Source organism: Notolepis coatsorum (genome assembly GCF_963971535.1).
Source record: "Notolepis coatsorum genome assembly, chromosome: 5".
In the NCBI taxonomy this organism is placed as follows: Eukaryota; Metazoa; Chordata; class Actinopteri; order Aulopiformes; family Paralepididae; genus Notolepis; species Notolepis coatsorum.
This window is the reverse complement of record NC_140169.1, coordinates 127,937,397-127,956,135: the sequence shown is the minus strand read 5'-3', so window position 1 is coordinate 127,956,135 and position 18,739 is coordinate 127,937,397. Positions and strand designations below refer to the sequence as shown.

The 18,739-nt window shown below is 45.7% G+C and overlaps 2 protein-coding genes across 4 annotated transcripts in view; both read right to left on the bottom strand.

Moving 5' to 3' along the window:
• filip1b (filamin A interacting protein 1b) overlaps window positions 1-18,739 on the bottom strand; it is a 99,011-nt gene that overhangs the window by 54,502 nt on the left and 25,770 nt on the right. The window lies entirely within an intron of this gene.
• LOC311228342 (protein FAM3C-like) lies at window positions 16,940-17,677 on the bottom strand (the record flags this gene model as incomplete). Its single annotated transcript, XM_084314251.1, has 1 exon — window positions 16,940-17,677. The coding sequence occupies one exon, from the start codon at window positions 17,675-17,677 to the stop codon at window positions 16,940-16,942; it is 738 nt and encodes a 245-aa protein (XP_084170377.1).

The following is an 18,739-nucleotide window of genomic DNA, read 5'->3' as shown; positions in this document are numbered from 1 at the left end:
ATTATTATTTTCTTTTAAGTTATTTTGTGCATCACTCTGTTTTGAATTTGATGCAAATTTGCAATGCATGAGGGTCATCCTTTTGTGTTAAATGGCTGCATAAAGCAAGCATTTGTTGACTCGCATGTTGATAAGAGTATTAAAACTTGGAACTTAAAAGATCCGTTTAAGGTAAAAAAATTTTTTTTAAATGCGATTAATTTGCGATTAATCGCGAGTTAACTATGGACAATCATGCGATTAATCGAGTTAAATATTTTAATCGTTTGACAGCACTAATATATATATGCAAAACAAAAAACAAAAATTATATATGTAAAACATGAAAGAAATAAAATAAAAATGTAAACACCCGTGAATGTCAAATCCCTTCCTCATCCCTGTACCTCGTGAACATCATTTCCTTATAATTCAGTTTGAATTGTCTCATATTTCGACATTGCTTTAGCACCACATTCAGACTTCCACAGTTTCACTCCACATATTGAAATGGTAGTGCGTACACTAAGAACTTTTAAATTGAGTTCTCCCCTCAGATTATAACCCCCCTCTCTATCAAAGAACAGTTCTTGAATGTTTCCTGGAAGTACATTTCCTTTTGCTTTATACATTAATTGTGCTGTTTTAAATTCCACAAGATCATTTAACTTGTGTGATAACGATAACCTGCAATGAGAACTATCCGTATGGCTCTTTTTTGGAGTGGTTGTAGTGTAGAATTATAAGTGTTTCCCCAGACTTCAGCGCAGTAATTTAATATGGTAAAACTAGTGAACAGTAGAGAATGTAGAGTGATTCTTTATCCAGAATGTGCTTTACTTTACTCATGACTGAAATTCTTCTTGACAGTTTAGTTTGGACATGTTTTATGTGAGGTTTCCTGCAGATTTTATGGTCTATTATTACACTTAGACATAGATTAGTGTCATCCGCAAATAAAATACATTTAAATATTAGATACTTTACATATATCATTTATGTATACAAGATGAACAATTTTGGACCCAACACTGACCCCTGTCCAAACATTCAGATTTATAATCTCTCATCATCACAAATTGTTGCCTTTTATTTAGATAGCTTCTCATCCAATCCAATACTACCCCCCTGATCCCATATCGTTCCAATTTCCTGATTAATATATCATGATTGATAGTATCAAAAGCTTTTTTGAGATCAATGAATACTCCGGGTACACTTTATCTATGGAATTTGTGATTTTTTTCAATGAGTTCTATTAATGCTAGTGATGTTGACCGGTTTGATTTGAATCCATACTGGCTATCGGTAAGTAAATTATGTTTATCAATGAATTTATCTAACCTGTTGTTGAAGAGTTTTTCTAATATTTTTGAAAACTGAGGAAGTATAGAGAAACAGGCCTATAATTTGTGAAGTAGTGTTTGTCTCCAGTTTTGAATGATAAATTTCAGATGTGCGTGAGTGGTTTTGAAATCCCATTAACTCATTCACTGCCAGCTATTATCCTTATCCTGTTCTAGCTATTAGGCCACAGTTTAAAAGATAGGAGTGTGTCACCTTGTTTCTATATTATAGCTATGGATGCAATACTATGGTCATTTGACAGTAACTATCTTCTGTCCAAGATGCAAAAAAGAATACATTTTTTCATGAATAAGTTTGCGCGTTATCCCGTGGTGAATATAAGTATAGTTCCGGAGTGATCCAGGCTAATTCCTGGGAGGCTGAGTTATAGGGCGCAACGTGAATTCTACTAAAAGCATTGGCGTTTCATCCCTGGACATGCTACTATTTCCAAATCAAATGCATATAATAGGTATTATGTTTCATCATGAATGCATGAAAGGGGGGGCGGTCGTTTCTGATGCTTTGATTGCCAGTAACGGTATTCGTTGTGAACACTACACACGCTGATAAGCTGGATTGGTATGAAAACATTGTACGATCAAGCTGGAATTGATGTCAGATAGTCCTTACCTTTGACGGGGCGTATTCCAAAAAGAATATTCGCAATTTCCAGTATTTATGTCCATCTGGTCCCAGACATAATTTGGTACAATTTATGGATAGAGTGTGCTAGATGCGTTTTGAAGTGGTCGGATGAAGAGACCTGGCTCCGTCTAAATTCAGCGCCCGGAGGGGTTTAAACGTAACACACGGTCTGGAACAAGGTTTACTGCACTCTCGATACTGCCACCTAGTAGGATCTGGCCGGTACTGCACCCTCAGGGTCCCAGTCATAGATAGATATCTATGGTCCCAGTAGCGTCTATACTTTCCACAAGCAAGTTGTCCTTCCGCGTTGCTCTGATTGGCCACTGACCTACGCTAGTTTTTTGCCCCCACGCCCCCACGCCGGTATGAGAGAAATAATAATAATGAGCAGCATAGAAATAATAATAATGCGAGAGCGAGCCTCGCACACACGCACGCTGAAATGGGTATCGTAGAACATGACATAGTCGCATGACATCTGATTTATTAGTGCCAATACTAAAGATTAGGGACGCACGCACGCAATTGGCACAAGTGTAAATCATAGATTAGTCACTCAGTTTTAACATCGGCCCGCGTAGCTCAACTTGTTTGTTAGCTGGCTGTGGAGCCTATGGTCACAAGTTCAAATCACTCTTAGTTAAATTTTTTCAATTGAAATAACGTATTGTATTGTTTTCATCTCTATATTAACGTGATTCCATCAACACAACATAAATGTTCAAAACACGACTTCATTCTGTTCTGTTATTGGTCCATGATGGCAATAAGTTGAAATAGACTGTATTCTGTCAACCTTGACAATGTATGGTTAATGCTATTGATGTAGACTCATCAAAGTATTTTTAAATGCTTTGTCTAATAAACTAGACTAAATATAGCCTATAGAACAGATTTTTACAGCCTAATCTAAAACAGATTTTTTACACATTGGTTCAAACATGATCACGGAAGGTGACAACCCTAACATGCCATGTTGTGTCACAACAGAATGAGTAGGTGAGTGTTAGGCCTACAGAAAGTGTAATCTATTGTCAATTCGGTAGAAGAGTCTGGTGGGCGAGATTATGCATGACCAGCCTGTGATCTAAAAACTCCTGCCTGTGGCTGAATAATGAAGCCCAAAGTCACGTCACGCGCAAGAGCATATTACCTACTTATGGCGTGCTCAATATTAAAACTCACTGCTTGTCCACCCAACGTAAACAGAGCAGAGATACATATACATATACATATATATACATATATATATATATATATACATATACATATACATATATATACATATATATACATATATATATATATATATATATATATATATATATATATATATATATATATATATATATATATAATATATATACATATACTGTACATACATACACACATATACACCAATAACAAAATAAAAACACAGTTAAGAATCATACACATAAGCAAATAAACAAACAAACAAACATATGCACAGCCTATCTACAAAAGAAATAAACAGTTCATCTCTAGTCTTTACAGTTTTCTTCAATTGCATAAACACTCTGTTATGGTTTGTAACCGACCCCAATCGCACAACACAAGACAGGTATGGTGGTTTGCCAAGAAACAGATATTTATTGTGAACAGGGAAAAAGGGCACTGTCCCTTTAAGGGAGAAAACACAAAACACTGGAATAACACAAGAGGGGAAGGTAAAGTGCCTTTAAGAGGCGGGCAGGAAAAGGGAACACCTTGGGAAAGTAAGGGAACGCCTAAGGGAAGGTTAAGGGAACGCCTTGGGACAGAGGAACTAGAGACTAGGTAAACCAGGGACAAGGAGAACTAGGGAGAGAGGACTAGGGACTAGGAGAGCTAGGGATAGAGGACTAGGGACTAGGAGAACTAGGGATAGAGGACTAGGGACTAGGAGAACTAGGGACAGAGGACTAGGGACTAGGAGAACTAGGGATAGAGGACTAGGGACTAGGAGAACTAGGGATAGAGGACTAGGGACTGAGGCCCGCGGAGGCGGGCTGGGGTACAGGGAGGAACTGGGGACTGGTGGGAAAACATCTGGGCCGCTCTGCAGGACAGAGGAGAGAGTTAATGCACAAAAGGGAAAAAACAGAGCAGGTGCAGAACAGTCCAAATAACAAAGTGAACAAAGTAATAATATCTTCGTGTGACAAACACACAGGGGGAGATGTAAAGTCCAAAAATACTATTCTAAGTGAGAACCAAAAACAGAGGCATTACGCTGGGAGATGAAATGTCCAAACTAACTAACAGAGGCAATACGCTGGGAGATGAAATGTCCAAACTAACTAACAGAGGCAATACGCTGGGAGAGTGACATCACAATCAAAACTCACCCAGGCGTATGCGTAAAGGTACAGGAACAGCAGCGGGAACGGGGGCAAGAGGCATTACGCTGAGTGAGTGACATCACAATCAAAACTCACCCAGGCGTATGCGTAAAGGTAAAGGGGCAGCAGCGGGAACGGGGGCAAGGGCACTACGCTGAGTGAGTGACATCACAATCAAAACTCACCCAGGCGTATGCGTAAAGGTACAGGGACAGCAACGGGGCGAGGGCATCGCCACCGGGTGGCTGGCTGTCCGAGCCGAGGGACAGAGTCCTGGAACAGTGGCGGTGGCGAGGATGTCGTCCACCGGGTAGCCGCTGTCGGAGCCGAGGAACAGGGTGCTGGAACAGCGGCGGTGACGAGGATGTCGTCCACCGGGTAGCCGCTGTCGGAGCCGAGGAACAGAGTGCGCGCCACACCTTGGTGTGCGCGTCGGAACAGTGGCGGTGGCGAGGGCGTCGTCCACCGGGTAGCCGCTGTCGGAGCCGAGGAACTGAGTGGCGCGCCACACCTTGGTGTGCGCGTCGGAACAGAGAGACGCATCGGGGTGCGTCTGAACAGTGGCGATGGCGGTGGCGAGGGTATCGCCACCGGGGAGCCGGCAGTCCGAGCCGAGGACAGAGTGGTGCTGGAACAGGCGGCGGTGGCGAAGGTGTCGTCACCGGGTAGCCGACTGTCGGAGCCGAGGACAGAGTGGTGCTGGAACAGGCGGCGGTGGCGAAGGTGTCGTCACCGGGTAGCCGACTGTCGGAGCCGAGGAACAGAGTGGTGCGCCACTGCTTGAGTGCGCACCGGAACCGAGAGACGCGTCGGGGTGCGTCTGCGAGGAGGAGTGTGCCAAGCACGAAGGTCTAGAAGATGCGCGTTGCGCGCTGGTCTGGAGAGCGTGCCAAGCTCGAGGGTTCTTGGAAGATGCGCGTTGCGCGCTGGTCTGGAGAGCGTGCCAAGCTCGAGCGTCCTTGGAAGATGCGCGTTGCGCGCTGGTCTGGAGAGCGTGCCAAGCTCGAGGGTTCTTGGAAGATGCGCGTTGCGCGCTGGTCTGGAGAGCGTGCCAAGCTCGAGCGTCCTTGGAAGATGCGCGTTGCGCGCTGGTCTGGAGAGCGTGCCAAGCTCGAGGGTTCTTGGAAGATGCGCGTTGCGCGCTGGTCTGGAGAGCGTGCCAAGCTCGAGCGTCCTTGGAAGATGCGCGTTGCGCGCTGAGGACTGGAGAGCGTCTGCGCTGGTCTGGATGTGCGTCAGGACGAACAGCTGCGCGGGGGTCTGCAGTGGAACGCTGGGGTGCCTCCCGTGGAAGTACAGGGAGCGCAGACCAGTCTCCCCCACAGGCAACGGCGACAGCTGGCGAAGGCTGGAGCAAACATCTCGACGCCGGAGAATGGAACAGCATAGGCAGACAGAGGATCTCCCGAAAGAGTCTAGATGTTTAGAGAATATGACTCGGCAAGTATACAACACGACCCCAAGCCAAAACGAGGGGAAGCGCCCTGGTATTTAAAGCCCACAGGGGGACTAATTAGCCTGCCACCACAGGTGCGAGAGATAATAGAATATCGAACAGGTGTGGCCACTAAGGGTAAGGAACGAGAGGGTGGGGGCTAGAGAGAGTGAGTGAGAAGGGAAAATAAACAGTATAGAAGGGAAATAAACAGAATAGGCTTAAAGAAACAGAGAAAAGGTAGTGAGCAGCGGGCAAAACCTCACAGTATCCCCCCCTCCAACGGGAGCCACCCGGCGACCCAAAACAAGTACAGACAGAGTGGCAGGGGGCAAAACAAGAGGTACTGGCCAAGCCAGCAGGGGAAGCCACCACAAGAGTGGGGCTAGCAAAAGAAACAGGGTCGCCGAGGGGTAACTGGGGGAACTGGTCTAGAGGAACTGGTCTAGAGGAACTGGGTCTAGAGAACTAGTCTAGAGGAACTGGTCTAGAGAACTGGTCTAGAGAACTGGTCTAGAGAACTGGGCTAGAGAACTGGTCTAGAGAACTGGTTTAGAGAACTGGTTTAGAGAACTGGTCTAGAGAACTGGTCTAGAGGAACTGGTCTAGAGGAACTGGGTCTAGAGAACTGGTCTAGAGCAACTGGTCTAGAGGAACTGAGGGGCAAGCAGGGTAGCAAAGGGGTAACCATGGTAGCACCGGGAAAGGGCTAGCAGAGGGAAGGTTGCTGCCAGGGCACTGATAGCTACAGGGCCTATGCTAGCTGTACTGCTACATCAACATAGAGGCTGCGCAAGCTGCCGGAGCCAGGCTAGCAGAGGGAAAGGGTAGCTGCCAGGGCACTGATAGCTACAGGGCCTATGCTAGCTGTACTGCTACATCAACATAGAGGCTGCGCTAGCTGCCGAGCTAGGCTAGCAGAGGGAAAGGGTAGCTGCCAAGGCACTGATAGCTACAGGGGGGTCAAACAGGGCAAAACGGGAAGCAAACAGGGGAGCTAACCGGGGAGACTAACAAGCTAAACAGGGAAGCTAAACTGGGCTAAACAGGGGAGTAACAGGCTAACAAGGGAGCTAAACAGGACTAACAAGGAAGCTAAACTGGGCTAACAGGGAAGCTAACAGGGCTAACAGGGGAGCTAGAGGGGACAAGAAAAAAAAAGGCAAACTCAACATACACAGTCTGTGCTGGCTGGGGTCGTAGACTTGGTGGGGTCGTACTGTTATGGTTTGTAACCGACCCCAATCGCACAACACAAGACAGGTATGGTGGTTTGCCAAGAAACAGATATTTATTGTGAACAGGGAAAAAGGGCACTGTCCCTTTAAGGGAGAAAACACAAAACACTGGAATAACACAAGAGGGGAAGGTAAAGTGCCTTTAAGAGGCGGGCAGGAAAAGGGAACACCTTGGGAAAGTAAGGGAACGCCTAAGGGAAGGTTAAGGGAACGCCTTGGGACAGAGGAACTAGAGACTAGGTAAACCAGGGACAAGGAGAACTAGGGAGAGAGGACTAGGGACTAGGAGAGCTAGGGATAGAGGACTAGGGACTAGGAGAACTAGGGATAGAGGACTAGGGACTAGGAGAACTAGGGACAGAGGACTAGGGACTAGGAGAACTAGGGATAGAGGACTAGGGACTAGGAGAACTAGGGATAGAGGACTAGGGACTGAGGCCCGCGGAGGCGGGCTGGGGTACAGGGAGGAACTGGGGACTGGTGGGAAAACATCTGGGCCGCTCTGCAGGACAGAGGAGAGAGTTAATGCACAAAAGGGAAAAAACAGAGCAGGTGCAGAACAGTCCAAATAACAAAGTGAACAAAGTAATAATATCTTCGTGTGACAAACACACAGGGGGAGATGTAAAGTCCAAAAATACTATTCTAAGTGAGAACCAAAAACAGAGGCATTACGCTGGGAGATGAAATGTCCAAACTAACTAACAGAGGCAATACGCTGGGAGATGAAATGTCCAAACTAACTAACAGAGGCAATACGCTGGGAGAGTGACATCACAATCAAAACTCACCCAGGCGTATGCGTAAAGGTACAGGAACAGCAGCGGGAACGGGGGCAAGAGGCATTACGCTGAGTGAGTGACATCACAATCAAAACTCACCCAGGCGTATGCGTAAAGGTAAAGGGGCAGCAGCGGGAACGGGGGCAAGGGCACTACGCTGAGTGAGTGACATCACAATCAAAACTCACCCAGGCGTATGCGTAAAGGTACAGGGACAGCAACGGGGCGAGGGCATCGCCACCGGGTGGCTGGCTGTCCGAGCCGAGGGACAGAGTCCTGGAACAGTGGCGGTGGCGAGGATGTCGTCCACCGGGTAGCCGCTGTCGGAGCCGAGGAACAGGGTGCTGGAACAGCGGCGGTGACGAGGATGTCGTCCACCGGGTAGCCTCTGTCGGAGCCGAGGAACAGAGTGCGCGCCACACCTTGGTGTGCGCGTCGGAACAGTGGCGGTGGCGAGGGCGTCGTCCACCGGGTAGCCGCTGTCGGAGCCGAGGAACTGAGTGGCGCGCCACACCTTGGTGTGCGCGTCGGAACAGAGAGACGCATCGGGGTGCGTCTGAACAGTGGCGATGGCGGTGGCGAGGGTATCGCCACCGGGGAGCCGGCAGTCCGAGCCGAGGACAGAGTGGTGCTGGAACAGGCGGCGGTGGCAAAGGTGTCGTCACCGGGTAGCCGACTGTCGGAGCCGAGGACAGAGTGGTGCTGGAACAGGCGGCGGTGGCGAAGGTGTCGTCACCGGGTAGCCGACTGTCGGAGCCGAGGAACAGAGTGGTGCGCCACTGCTTGAGTGCGCACCGGAACCGAGAGACGCGTCGGGGTGCGTCTGCGAGGAGGAGTGTGCCAAGCACGAAGGTCTAGAAGATGCGCGTTGCGCGCTGGTCTGGAGAGCGTGCCAAGCTCGAGGGTTCTTGGAAGATGCGCGTTGCGCGCTGGTCTGGAGAGCGTGCCAAGCTCGAGCGTCCTTGGAAGATGCGCGTTGCGCGCTGGTCTGGAGAGCGTGCCAAGCTCGAGGGTTCTTGGAAGATGCGCGTTGCGCGCTGGTCTGGAGAGCGTGCCAAGCTCGAGCGTCCTTGGAAGATGCGCGTTGCGCGCTGGTCTGGAGAGCGTGCCAAGCTCGAGGGTTCTTGGAAGATGCGCGTTGCGCGCTGGTCTGGAGAGCGTGCCAAGCTCGAGCGTCCTTGGAAGATGCGCGTTGCGCGCTGAGGACTGGAGAGCGTCTGCGCTGGTCTGGATGTGCGTCAGGACGAACAGCTGCGCGGGGGTCTGCAGTGGAACGCTGGGGTGCCTCCCGTGGAAGTACAGGGAGCGCAGACCAGTCTCCCCCACAGGCAACGGCGACAGCTGGCGAAGGCTGGAGCAAACATCTCGACGCCGGAGAATGGAACAGCATAGGCAGACAGAGGATCTCCCGAAAGAGTCTAGATGTTTAGAGAATATGACTCGGCAAGTATACAACACGACCCCAAGCCAAAACGAGGGGAAGCGCCCTGGTATTTAAAGCCCACAGGGGGACTAATTAGCCTGCCACCACAGGTGCGAGAGATAATAGAATATCGAACAGGTGTGGCCACTAAGGGTAAGGAACGAGAGGGTGGGGGCTAGAGAGAGTGAGTGAGAAGGGAAAATAAACAGTATAGAAGGGAAATAAACAGAATAGGCTTAAAGAAACAGAGAAAAGGTAGTGAGCAGCGGGCAAAACCTCACACACTCAAATCAAAAGTATTACACAATTATCAAAAACTTACACTCAAGGAGCAAAACATAGGCCCAGATTTGCACCCCTAATGTCAGCCTCACACTTTTTGCAAAACAATACACACAGTGATTTTCAAAACACTAAACACACTTGCATTACATTAGACACAGAATGTCAAATTACCACACATATGAGCCAATTGGTTAAACACAGCCATCAGGTGCACAAACACACCATTGCGCAATTCTAGATACACCAATCAGGTTTAAGCACTATAAAAATGCAGCAGGTGAGTTCACCTGTCTTCAACCAAAATGGAAGGAGAGTGAAGTACTGTACACAGAGAACGTGAAAATATACAATACATTCACCAAACACTACACAAGACAACCAATGATGCAGACTGATGAAAATATACATTTTCTCCCATTTTCCCAAATCAGTCAACATGTCAACATGGAGAATCACAACAAAAAATTCTCTTGCCAGATCCAGCTAGCAAAGAGATAATGTCTAGTATTTTCTGTACTCTATTTAAATCTTTTCAAAATTGTTTTTGTTTTACCGTAATTTTAACCTGTACTGGATACAGTATTTTATGTTTGTCTAATATTTGCTGAGCTTACAGTGTTATGCACATAGTAGCATGAAAACTGGGACATGTTTTGTTGTGATTCTCCATGTTGAAATGGTGACTGATTTGGTTATATGGAGAGAAAATGTATATTTTCATCAGTCTGCATCATTGATTTGGGTATATGGAGAGAAAATGTTTTTTTTTCATCAGTCTGCATCATTGATTTGGGTATAGATAAATAAATTATATTTTCATCAGTCTACAGCATTGGTCTTGTGTAGTGTTTGGTGAATTTATTGTATATTTGCACATTCTCTGCATACTTCACTTACAGTACTCTAATCACTGAGAAGTAAATGTGTTTTAGGTTAAGCACAGCAGTGTGTGTAACTGGTTCAAACAGAATTAAGTCATATGAAACGTGTGTTTCATATGGTAACAAAATGTAGTTTTTATAAATTAGTGTATGGTTTTGACAAGTGTTTAATTTAGCAAAGGATCTGAGGTGTTCTGATAATTGTGTGTGTGGTTGTGCTAATTGTGTGTTTTGAAACACCGGGCCCCGTTTTCAAAATCATGCTTAAGCAATCGGAAAAAAAACTGTATTGTGTGTTTCATTATAATATAATGAATATGTTTCAGTCTTCTCATAAAAAAAAGATTCGATTTTTGGGTCTTTTCCTGCCTTTGGTCCGCTTTGCATTCACATCTCAAATGAACCGCAGCAGGGTTCACTTGCAAGAGTGAATGAGCTTTCACACCACCCCAAACCAACCGGACTATCAGAGGAAATTAACCAGGGTTCGATTAAAGCTTATTATAGTTTATCACAGTATCATGAGCATGTCTTTGTCAGTGGACACTGGACATGGGTATGGATGGCTCCAGGGGCTGCTGCGTTAAAGTGCACATCTTCAATACCTGTACTATTTAAAAGCACAGTGCAGGACACACTCAAAGGTTATCGCACCTCAGAGATGGCAGTGGACATGTATGACAGGACAAACTTGACTTACTTGACTTAGGCCCTTGTTACACACACTGTTTTTGTGCTCGTTTGAATACGTTTTTGAATACGTTTGCTGTCCCTATTAGATAGAAATGCCGTTTTGGCAGGAAAACGTTGTGGCCCTACTGAAAACGCTAAATTGTGTTTCCGTTTTGGAATAGCGCCAAAATGTCGTGTAATCTGCACGGAGCCGTTGTTGCTCAACGCCCATGCGCAGTAGATACCATCTGCGTGCCCTTCCAGTGACAACAGAGCTGTCCCAAATAGCTGCAGCTACCATGTGTTGTCAAGTTATTGTTATAAGGACCCCAGTCCAAGCTACAACAGTCTGCATTCCCTTAACAATTGTTTGTATTGAGCCGTATTGTATTGTTACCATTATGCAATATGTTAAATAAAGTTTACATCCATTCATTCAGCTACAGTAGCATTACCAATTGCATGAGCACTGCAGCTGGCTAACGTGAGCTAGCGTTAGCTATCAGACCCTGTTAGCTCAAGCTCCTCTTTCAATCTTAACAAGCATTAAACAAAATGGCCCAGTCATCTATTCACCTTTGTTTAATACACACAGCGTTGTCTCTAATGTTATCTAGCTACTGATAGCTCCCGATATCATCAGTTTGGTGCTGGCTGGTTAACGTGAGATAGCGTTAGCTTCTAGCCACAATGCTATACTGTTATACTGGCATATTCCATTCACGTTAGCATGTAGCTAACAATGTAGCTAACAACATCGCAGATCCTTTTTGAGACTAAACTATCCGCTCTTGTTGGTCACTTGTGTTGATGTTAGTTTTGTTTCATCAACAAATGAGAGGCAGAACACACAGTGAATGTATCCGTTTTGTTTATTGCACTTTTATTACACTTTGCTGAAAAATAAGTGCTGCATTGGGTAAATAGGCATTTAAAGATGGCGGCGCCTTGTTGACATTTTCTTTGCAGGAAGTGGATTGGCACATTCAAGTTCTGATTGGTTGAAAATTGCCTTCATGTTCGCCACCTACTGCCACCTACTGCTTTGGCAGTGTACTACATCACTGTGCTCAGGTGACAAAACGAAAGTGTGACTCGCCTACCGGCTACGTTGCGACCTGGAAAAGCGAAACTCATCTGAAAACGAAACTCAGTCTAACCGCAGCCTTAATCCTCTTTACCCCGTTGGGGGGCATAGGCCGTCTACCAGAGCTCTCCATCTCAACTCTCTTCTGGGCCAGGGCCTTTGCTTCTTTCCAGCTCACTCCGATGTTCTTTAGGTCTTGGAGTGTGGAACGTCTCCAGGTGTTTTTCGGCCTACCGGCTTTCCTCTTCCCCTGCGGGTTGTAGTCCAAGGCCTGTCTAGTGATGTTGTTGGAGTCCTTCCTAAAGGTATGCCCTATCCAGTTCCACTTTCTCCTTTTGATGGTGGTAGCTATGCTGTCCTGGTTGGTTATCCTCCAGAGCTCTTCATTTGTGGGCCACCACAGCTTGAGGATGTAGCGCAGGCATTTGTTGACAAACACCTGGATCTTGCTTGTGAGGCCCTCAGTAGTCTTCCACGTCTCAGAGCCGTAGAGCAGTACAGTCTTCACATTGGTATTGAAGATCCATAGCTTGGTGTTGTTGGAGAGTTGCTTGGACAACCAGATTGGCCTGAGTATCCTGAATGCTACCTGTGCTTTGCTGATGCGTGCCTCTGTGTCCCTGTCTGCTCCTCCATCCCTGCTGATGTTACACCCTAGGTAGGTGAAGTGCTCCACGTCCTCTATGGCCTCTCCCCTCAGTGTGATTGGATCATGTGTTTTTAGATTTAACCTCATGGTCTTGGTTTTTCCGGTGTTGATCTTGAGTCCAAGCTGGTCACTGTTAGTCTTCTGTTGCATGTGTGTGTGGTTTTCAGAGACTAGCGCAAGGTCGTCTGCGAAATCCAGGTCCTCGAGCTGGGTAAACAAGGTCCACTGGATTCCTGTCCGTTGATTTTCAGTTGTTCTTCTCATGATCCAGTCAATGGCAATGAGGAAAATCAAAGGAGAAAGAAGACAACCCTGCCGCACCCCTGTTGTGATGGCAAAGGTGTCTGACAGTTTGCCCTTGCAGATCACCCGGCCATTGAAATCCTGGTACATGTTCTTTATTAGGTTGATGATCTTAGAGGGTAGGCCATAGTGACCTAGGAGTTTCCAAAGCACTTCCCTATCTAGGCTGTCAAAGGCTTTTTCAAAGTCTACAAAATTCATGCATAGGGAGTTTTCCACTCAACACACTGCTCGATAATAATTCTTAAAGTAGCAATATTGTGAGGATTGGCCCGTTGCCGCCACACGCTTCAAGGTGTACTGTGAGGATTGGCCCGTTGCCGCCACACGCTTCAAGGTCAAGTACCAATTGCCGTCACGCACCTGAGGTGTGTTGTAATCAGCTCACCAGAGCCCTTCATATACTCTGGGTTTTCTATCATTCATTGTCGGGTCGTTTTGGAATTCCACTGGCTGCTACGTGCTGTTCCCTCGCCCTTTTTCTCTTCAGGACGTCTGTTGGAACCGCTGTTGCTTGCTTGCCATTCTTTGGACCCCTGCCTCGTAGACCGCTTTGCGCTTTGGTGAGTTTTTGGAACGTTCTTTTTGTGGAGGCTGTTTTTCTCGTAATTTCCGGGACTCGGGACCTTTCTGTTTTGTGTGTTTATTAAACACTGAAGAGGAGCCACTTGTTGTTATCACGGACTCAGCTAAGTTTAACACTGAAGAGGAACCGCTTGTTGTTATCACGGACTCAGCTAAGACAATACTGGACTGCCTGTAATTCCGTTTGCTGCCTAGTAACATTTTCTCTCTCTCTGTTCCCGAGTGGATCGAGGAGAGGCTGCAGAGCAGCAGAGGCAGATGCGCAACGCCACGGTGCCTCTCCGCCCAGAAGACGTGCTGCAGAGCCGCGGACAACTCTGCCAAGAACATTCTCCCCTTGTGTTTTTGTTGTTATTTGCTCATTCCTATTTCAGAAATAAATACGCCCTAGTCTTTGGCTAACTCTGAACTACCTGTCTGTGCCGTGCTGTTGGGGTCGGTTTCAAACCATAACAAATATGGTCTGTGCATGACTTATCCTTCCTAAAACCTGCTTGCTCTTTCCTCAACTGTCCGTCTAAGGCTGCTTGTATCCTATCTAAGATAATCCTACAAAGAACCTTGCTAGGGACGGACAGGAGCATTATGCCTCTCCAGCCAGGACAAAGGCCATATGTAATGTCCTTGGGATTGAGGAACATACTACCAGCCAAAGGAGGAAGCAGAAAAGGATGGACGAGTATGTAGTTGAGTCATCTTGTGGCACAAGCTCAGACCTCAGCTCAGGAGATCAGCTGAGACAGAGATTGTTCTATCCAGTCCTCGACAGAATGCTGCAAGAGCTTGAGAGCAGGTTCTCATGAGTTGGATAACAACTTATGAGAGGCATACAGGCATGTTATCCAGCCTCAGACCAGTTTCTCTCAGTGGAATTGCTGCAACCCCTCGCCACACATTACAATATCCAACTATTGCCAGAGGAGATCACAGTTGCAAAGTGTTTCCTGGTCAGGACATGCAGAGATGCAGTCCCTACTATCCAAAGTGTCTTTTCCCTCCTGGATGATAATAATAATAATAATTAATATAATGCATTTGATTTATAATGCGCCTTTCAGGACACTAAAAAAAAAATTCAACAAATGAATGAAAAAATTATATCAAATGAAAACTACTTACTAAAAATGGATGTTTAAAAGTACTAAAAACCAACAGAAAATACCAAACACTAACAAACATTCAGCACAGACAATGGGGATGCTAACATCTTTAAAAGAATATGTATATATAATAATTTTTTTAAGCTCCGGGGCTAGGAGAAAAACATCCGGGGCTAAAGCCCCGGAAGCCCAGGGCTAACGACGCCACTGGTGGTTGGCGTTCAACGGTTGTCGAGCAAACACGTATATAAACGTTGCAGCAGATTGAGTTAATGACATTTTTTACTATTTTCATATCTATTTAATTACTGTCAGTAGATGTTTTGTTTTTACATTTATTAGTAGTTTCTATAATTCCATTTTCTTCTACCGCTTCCAGAAACATTGAACTAGGATTTCTTTCAATATAATTGTCATTTATTTCTTCAGGTGTCACTGGATCTGGGATTTTTCCCGCTAAGTATATTCTATATTGTATTATACTAAATTATGTTATAACTAGTTAAATGAATGGAAGAACAAATGTAAATGTAAGGGGGTAGGGATCTATAAGCTTAGCTTCCCTCTACTCCTTTTTTGGACATGTCTGCTAACTAAATACATTGCTCTTGACTTTTTGTTTATAATTCCTTTTTTTGAATGTTTTTTTTAATTGTTTTACATTTTTATAAATTTTTTGTTGTTATGATTGTTCTGTTTGACGGAGCTAGATACCGTGATTTGTTTGAAGGAATATGAAGAATACACAAAAATAAACTTTTTTCATTCATTCATTCAATTCTGGTCCAATATTTACAAAAAATTTATTAAAGTTGTTAACCACATCATCCATATTGCTAATAGTTTGATCATTTTCAATAAAATACTGAGGATAGCTTACTTGTCTCGAGCCATTCCTAATACCATTTAATATATTCCAAACACCTTTAATATTATATTTGTTGTAATATCCTACTATAATAATCCTTCTTACATATTCTCATAATATTAGTTAACTTATTTTTATATTTCTTTTCTGCCTCTTTAGTTATATGTTTTATAAATTCTCTTTTTTGTATTTTATTTATTTTTTTATAATAATAATAATAATAATAATAATAATGTGCGGGCCGGGGCTCCACTTCACTGGTCAAATTACTTACTCGTGAGTAGTATGTCCGTTGATAAAGAAAAGCAAGGTCCACAGGGTAAAGTGAAGATAGCCAAATGGTTTATTTGCGAAGTCTCTCTTTACAGAAGTGGTCCTAAATCTACTTTCCTGAATATTCCTGTCAATACTACTACTACAAGGTAAGAAAACTGTATTTTCCCAGTCTCCAAAATCACCGCCGACTCCACACAGGAAAATTCCTTCGTAGTGTACCAGCCGTGAATCTACTTGCTGGCTTCTGGCTTCAGTTCTTGTTGAGTCCATCCTTTCGGTCCCGTCCAGTCTAGTCGAAGATGCAACTCCCTTTAGTTATGGCCAATAATTCAGATTGGGCTTGACCTAACTTCACACACTGCCGCCTAGAAGATAGATAATCCTGAAACCAGACACAGGCATTATCATCCAACCCAATGTTAGTTTCTTTAGAAGTAAGTAGTGATCAACTGTATCAAAGGCTTTTGATAAATCAACAAAGAGGGCAGCACAGTGTTTCTTCTTATCTAATGTCATTTGTATGTAACCAGAGTGATGGCTGATGTAGTACTATGTTTGGCTCTAAAACCAGATAACATGTTGATCCAGATCTGAACACTGATAACACATCAATCAGTGTGTGCTCTCATTTTAGACATGTATTTTGTATAGTTTGTAAATTGTAACATATTCACGTGTGGAAAAACAATATGAAAAACACATATCCAAAAAAATACATGTATTTTTCCACACATGGGCAACATGTAAAAAAAATGTAAAAAGCGAAAATAAAACATTCATTTTGGACCCGCCAAAATAGTTTAAATGATAAATAGATCATATCAGGCCAGATAGTGAGGCAGACACCCCTCCAGCTCGATCATCTCAGGCCAGATAGTGAGGCAGACACCCCTCCAGCTGGATCATCTCAGGCCAGATAGTGAGGCAGACACCCCTCCAGCTGGATCATCTCAGGCCAGATAGTGAGGCAGACACCCCTCCAGCTGGATCATCTCAGGCCAGATAGTGAGGCAGACACCCCTCCAGCTGGATCATCTCAGGCCAGATAGTGAGGCAGACACCCCTCCAGCTCGATCATCTCAGGCCAGCCGTCATACTTGTCTTCTGCATCGTTGTGCTTGATGTGCTTCTCATAGCCAATGTGTGCTCCTTTCCCTCCAACAAACAGCCAGTTGTCCCGGAAGCCCACCGATTGGATGGCAGCACTGCCCAGGTCACCAATCATTTTCCTCGCAGCATCATTTAACTTGGTCGCCGGCTCGTCGTAGGAAGCCATCAGCACAGCGAACCCCGGCTCGATGGGTTTCAGGAATGTAATCAGAGATTCCACATCTCCATCATACATGTTGAAATGTCCCGTCTTGACGAGGTCCCCTGTTCTCCCGTTCACAACAGCTATGTTTATTCCTTCCCCTGCATTTTCTGTTACTTTGCCAACGAGCAGCTTGTTGTGGAAGCAGATTGTGGGTTTTACCACGTTAGCTGCTCCGCTTTTGAGGAGGAAGCTGAAGTGTCCCTCTGGGCAGGTCTTTGGAACGCCACAGGGCCCCGGTCTCTGGGGGGGACTCAGCTTTTTGTCTTTAGGTGGTCCTGGGAGATCAGCTCCGAGGCCTTGAGCCAGCGCTGATTGAGAATGAGCCTTAGCCCTGAGATTGTAGATAGAATTCGGCAGCATCAGGAACCCGGTGACGGAGACGACTGCGAGCGCGGCAACGAGGAACCTTTTGAGGTTCTGTGAGTCCTGCTTCCTTCGACCAATGCGTACACTAAACATGATGTCCTCTGGTCTGCTGCCGCGGTGATGTGTGGAGGACTGCGTGTGAGGAGGACTGTGATATGTGAAGACTGCTGGCTTTCCTGTCAATACTACTACAAGGTAAGAAAACTGTATTTTCCAGTCTCCAAAGTCACCACCGACTCCACACAGGAAAATTCCTTAGTAGTGCGCCAGCCGTAAATCTACTTGCTGGATTCTGACTTCAGGTCCTTGTTGAGTCCATCCTTTCGGGTCGATCCAGTCTGGTTGAAAATGTAACTGCCACAGAGAGAGAATCGTGGCTATATATAGAGACCCAAACGTTCTAGAATGTTCGGTTATGACATCATAGCGCTACATCACGAATGTTCCAGAACGTTCTATCATGATGTCACGCTAGGGTTCCAGAATGTTCTATGTTCTAGAACGTTCTATTACGACATTGCCACAAACGTTCCAGAAGGTTCTATGTTCTAGAAAGAACTATTATGACATCACCACAACGCTCTAGAAGGTTCTAGGTTCCAGACGGCCCTATTATGACAAATACAACGGTTCAATGACTTTATCTAAATCCAATCAATATTAAACCTTCACGTAATACAATAACCGAAATATATATAGCTTCGGCTCTTACACCGGCCCCTAATTGTCCTTCTAATCTAGAAACAATTACCCACTACTAAACCCCAAGGAGCCGAACCAAACTCGGTGCCAGAGGTCACTAGTACATGGCACACCGGGGGAGGACGGTCTTTACCACCGCCTCATGCAGTCTCTTGGAGAAGACAGACCTTGGTGATAGGTCTGTCCAAAATGCTCGTCTTTGTCTTGACACGAACCCGAAGCACGAGCCCATGCTGGTCAGGAACCACCTCGATGACCCTGGCTAGTACCCAGGTGTTGCGGGGGGCCGAGTCGTCGATGATCAGGACGACATCTCCCTCAGCGAAGTTGCGTGACACACAGGTCCACTTCTGCCTCGCCTGGAGCTGAGGTAGATATTCCTGCGTCCATCGTTTCCAGAATAGGTCGGCCATATACTGGACTTGTTTCCATCTCCTGCGGGCGTAGAGATCT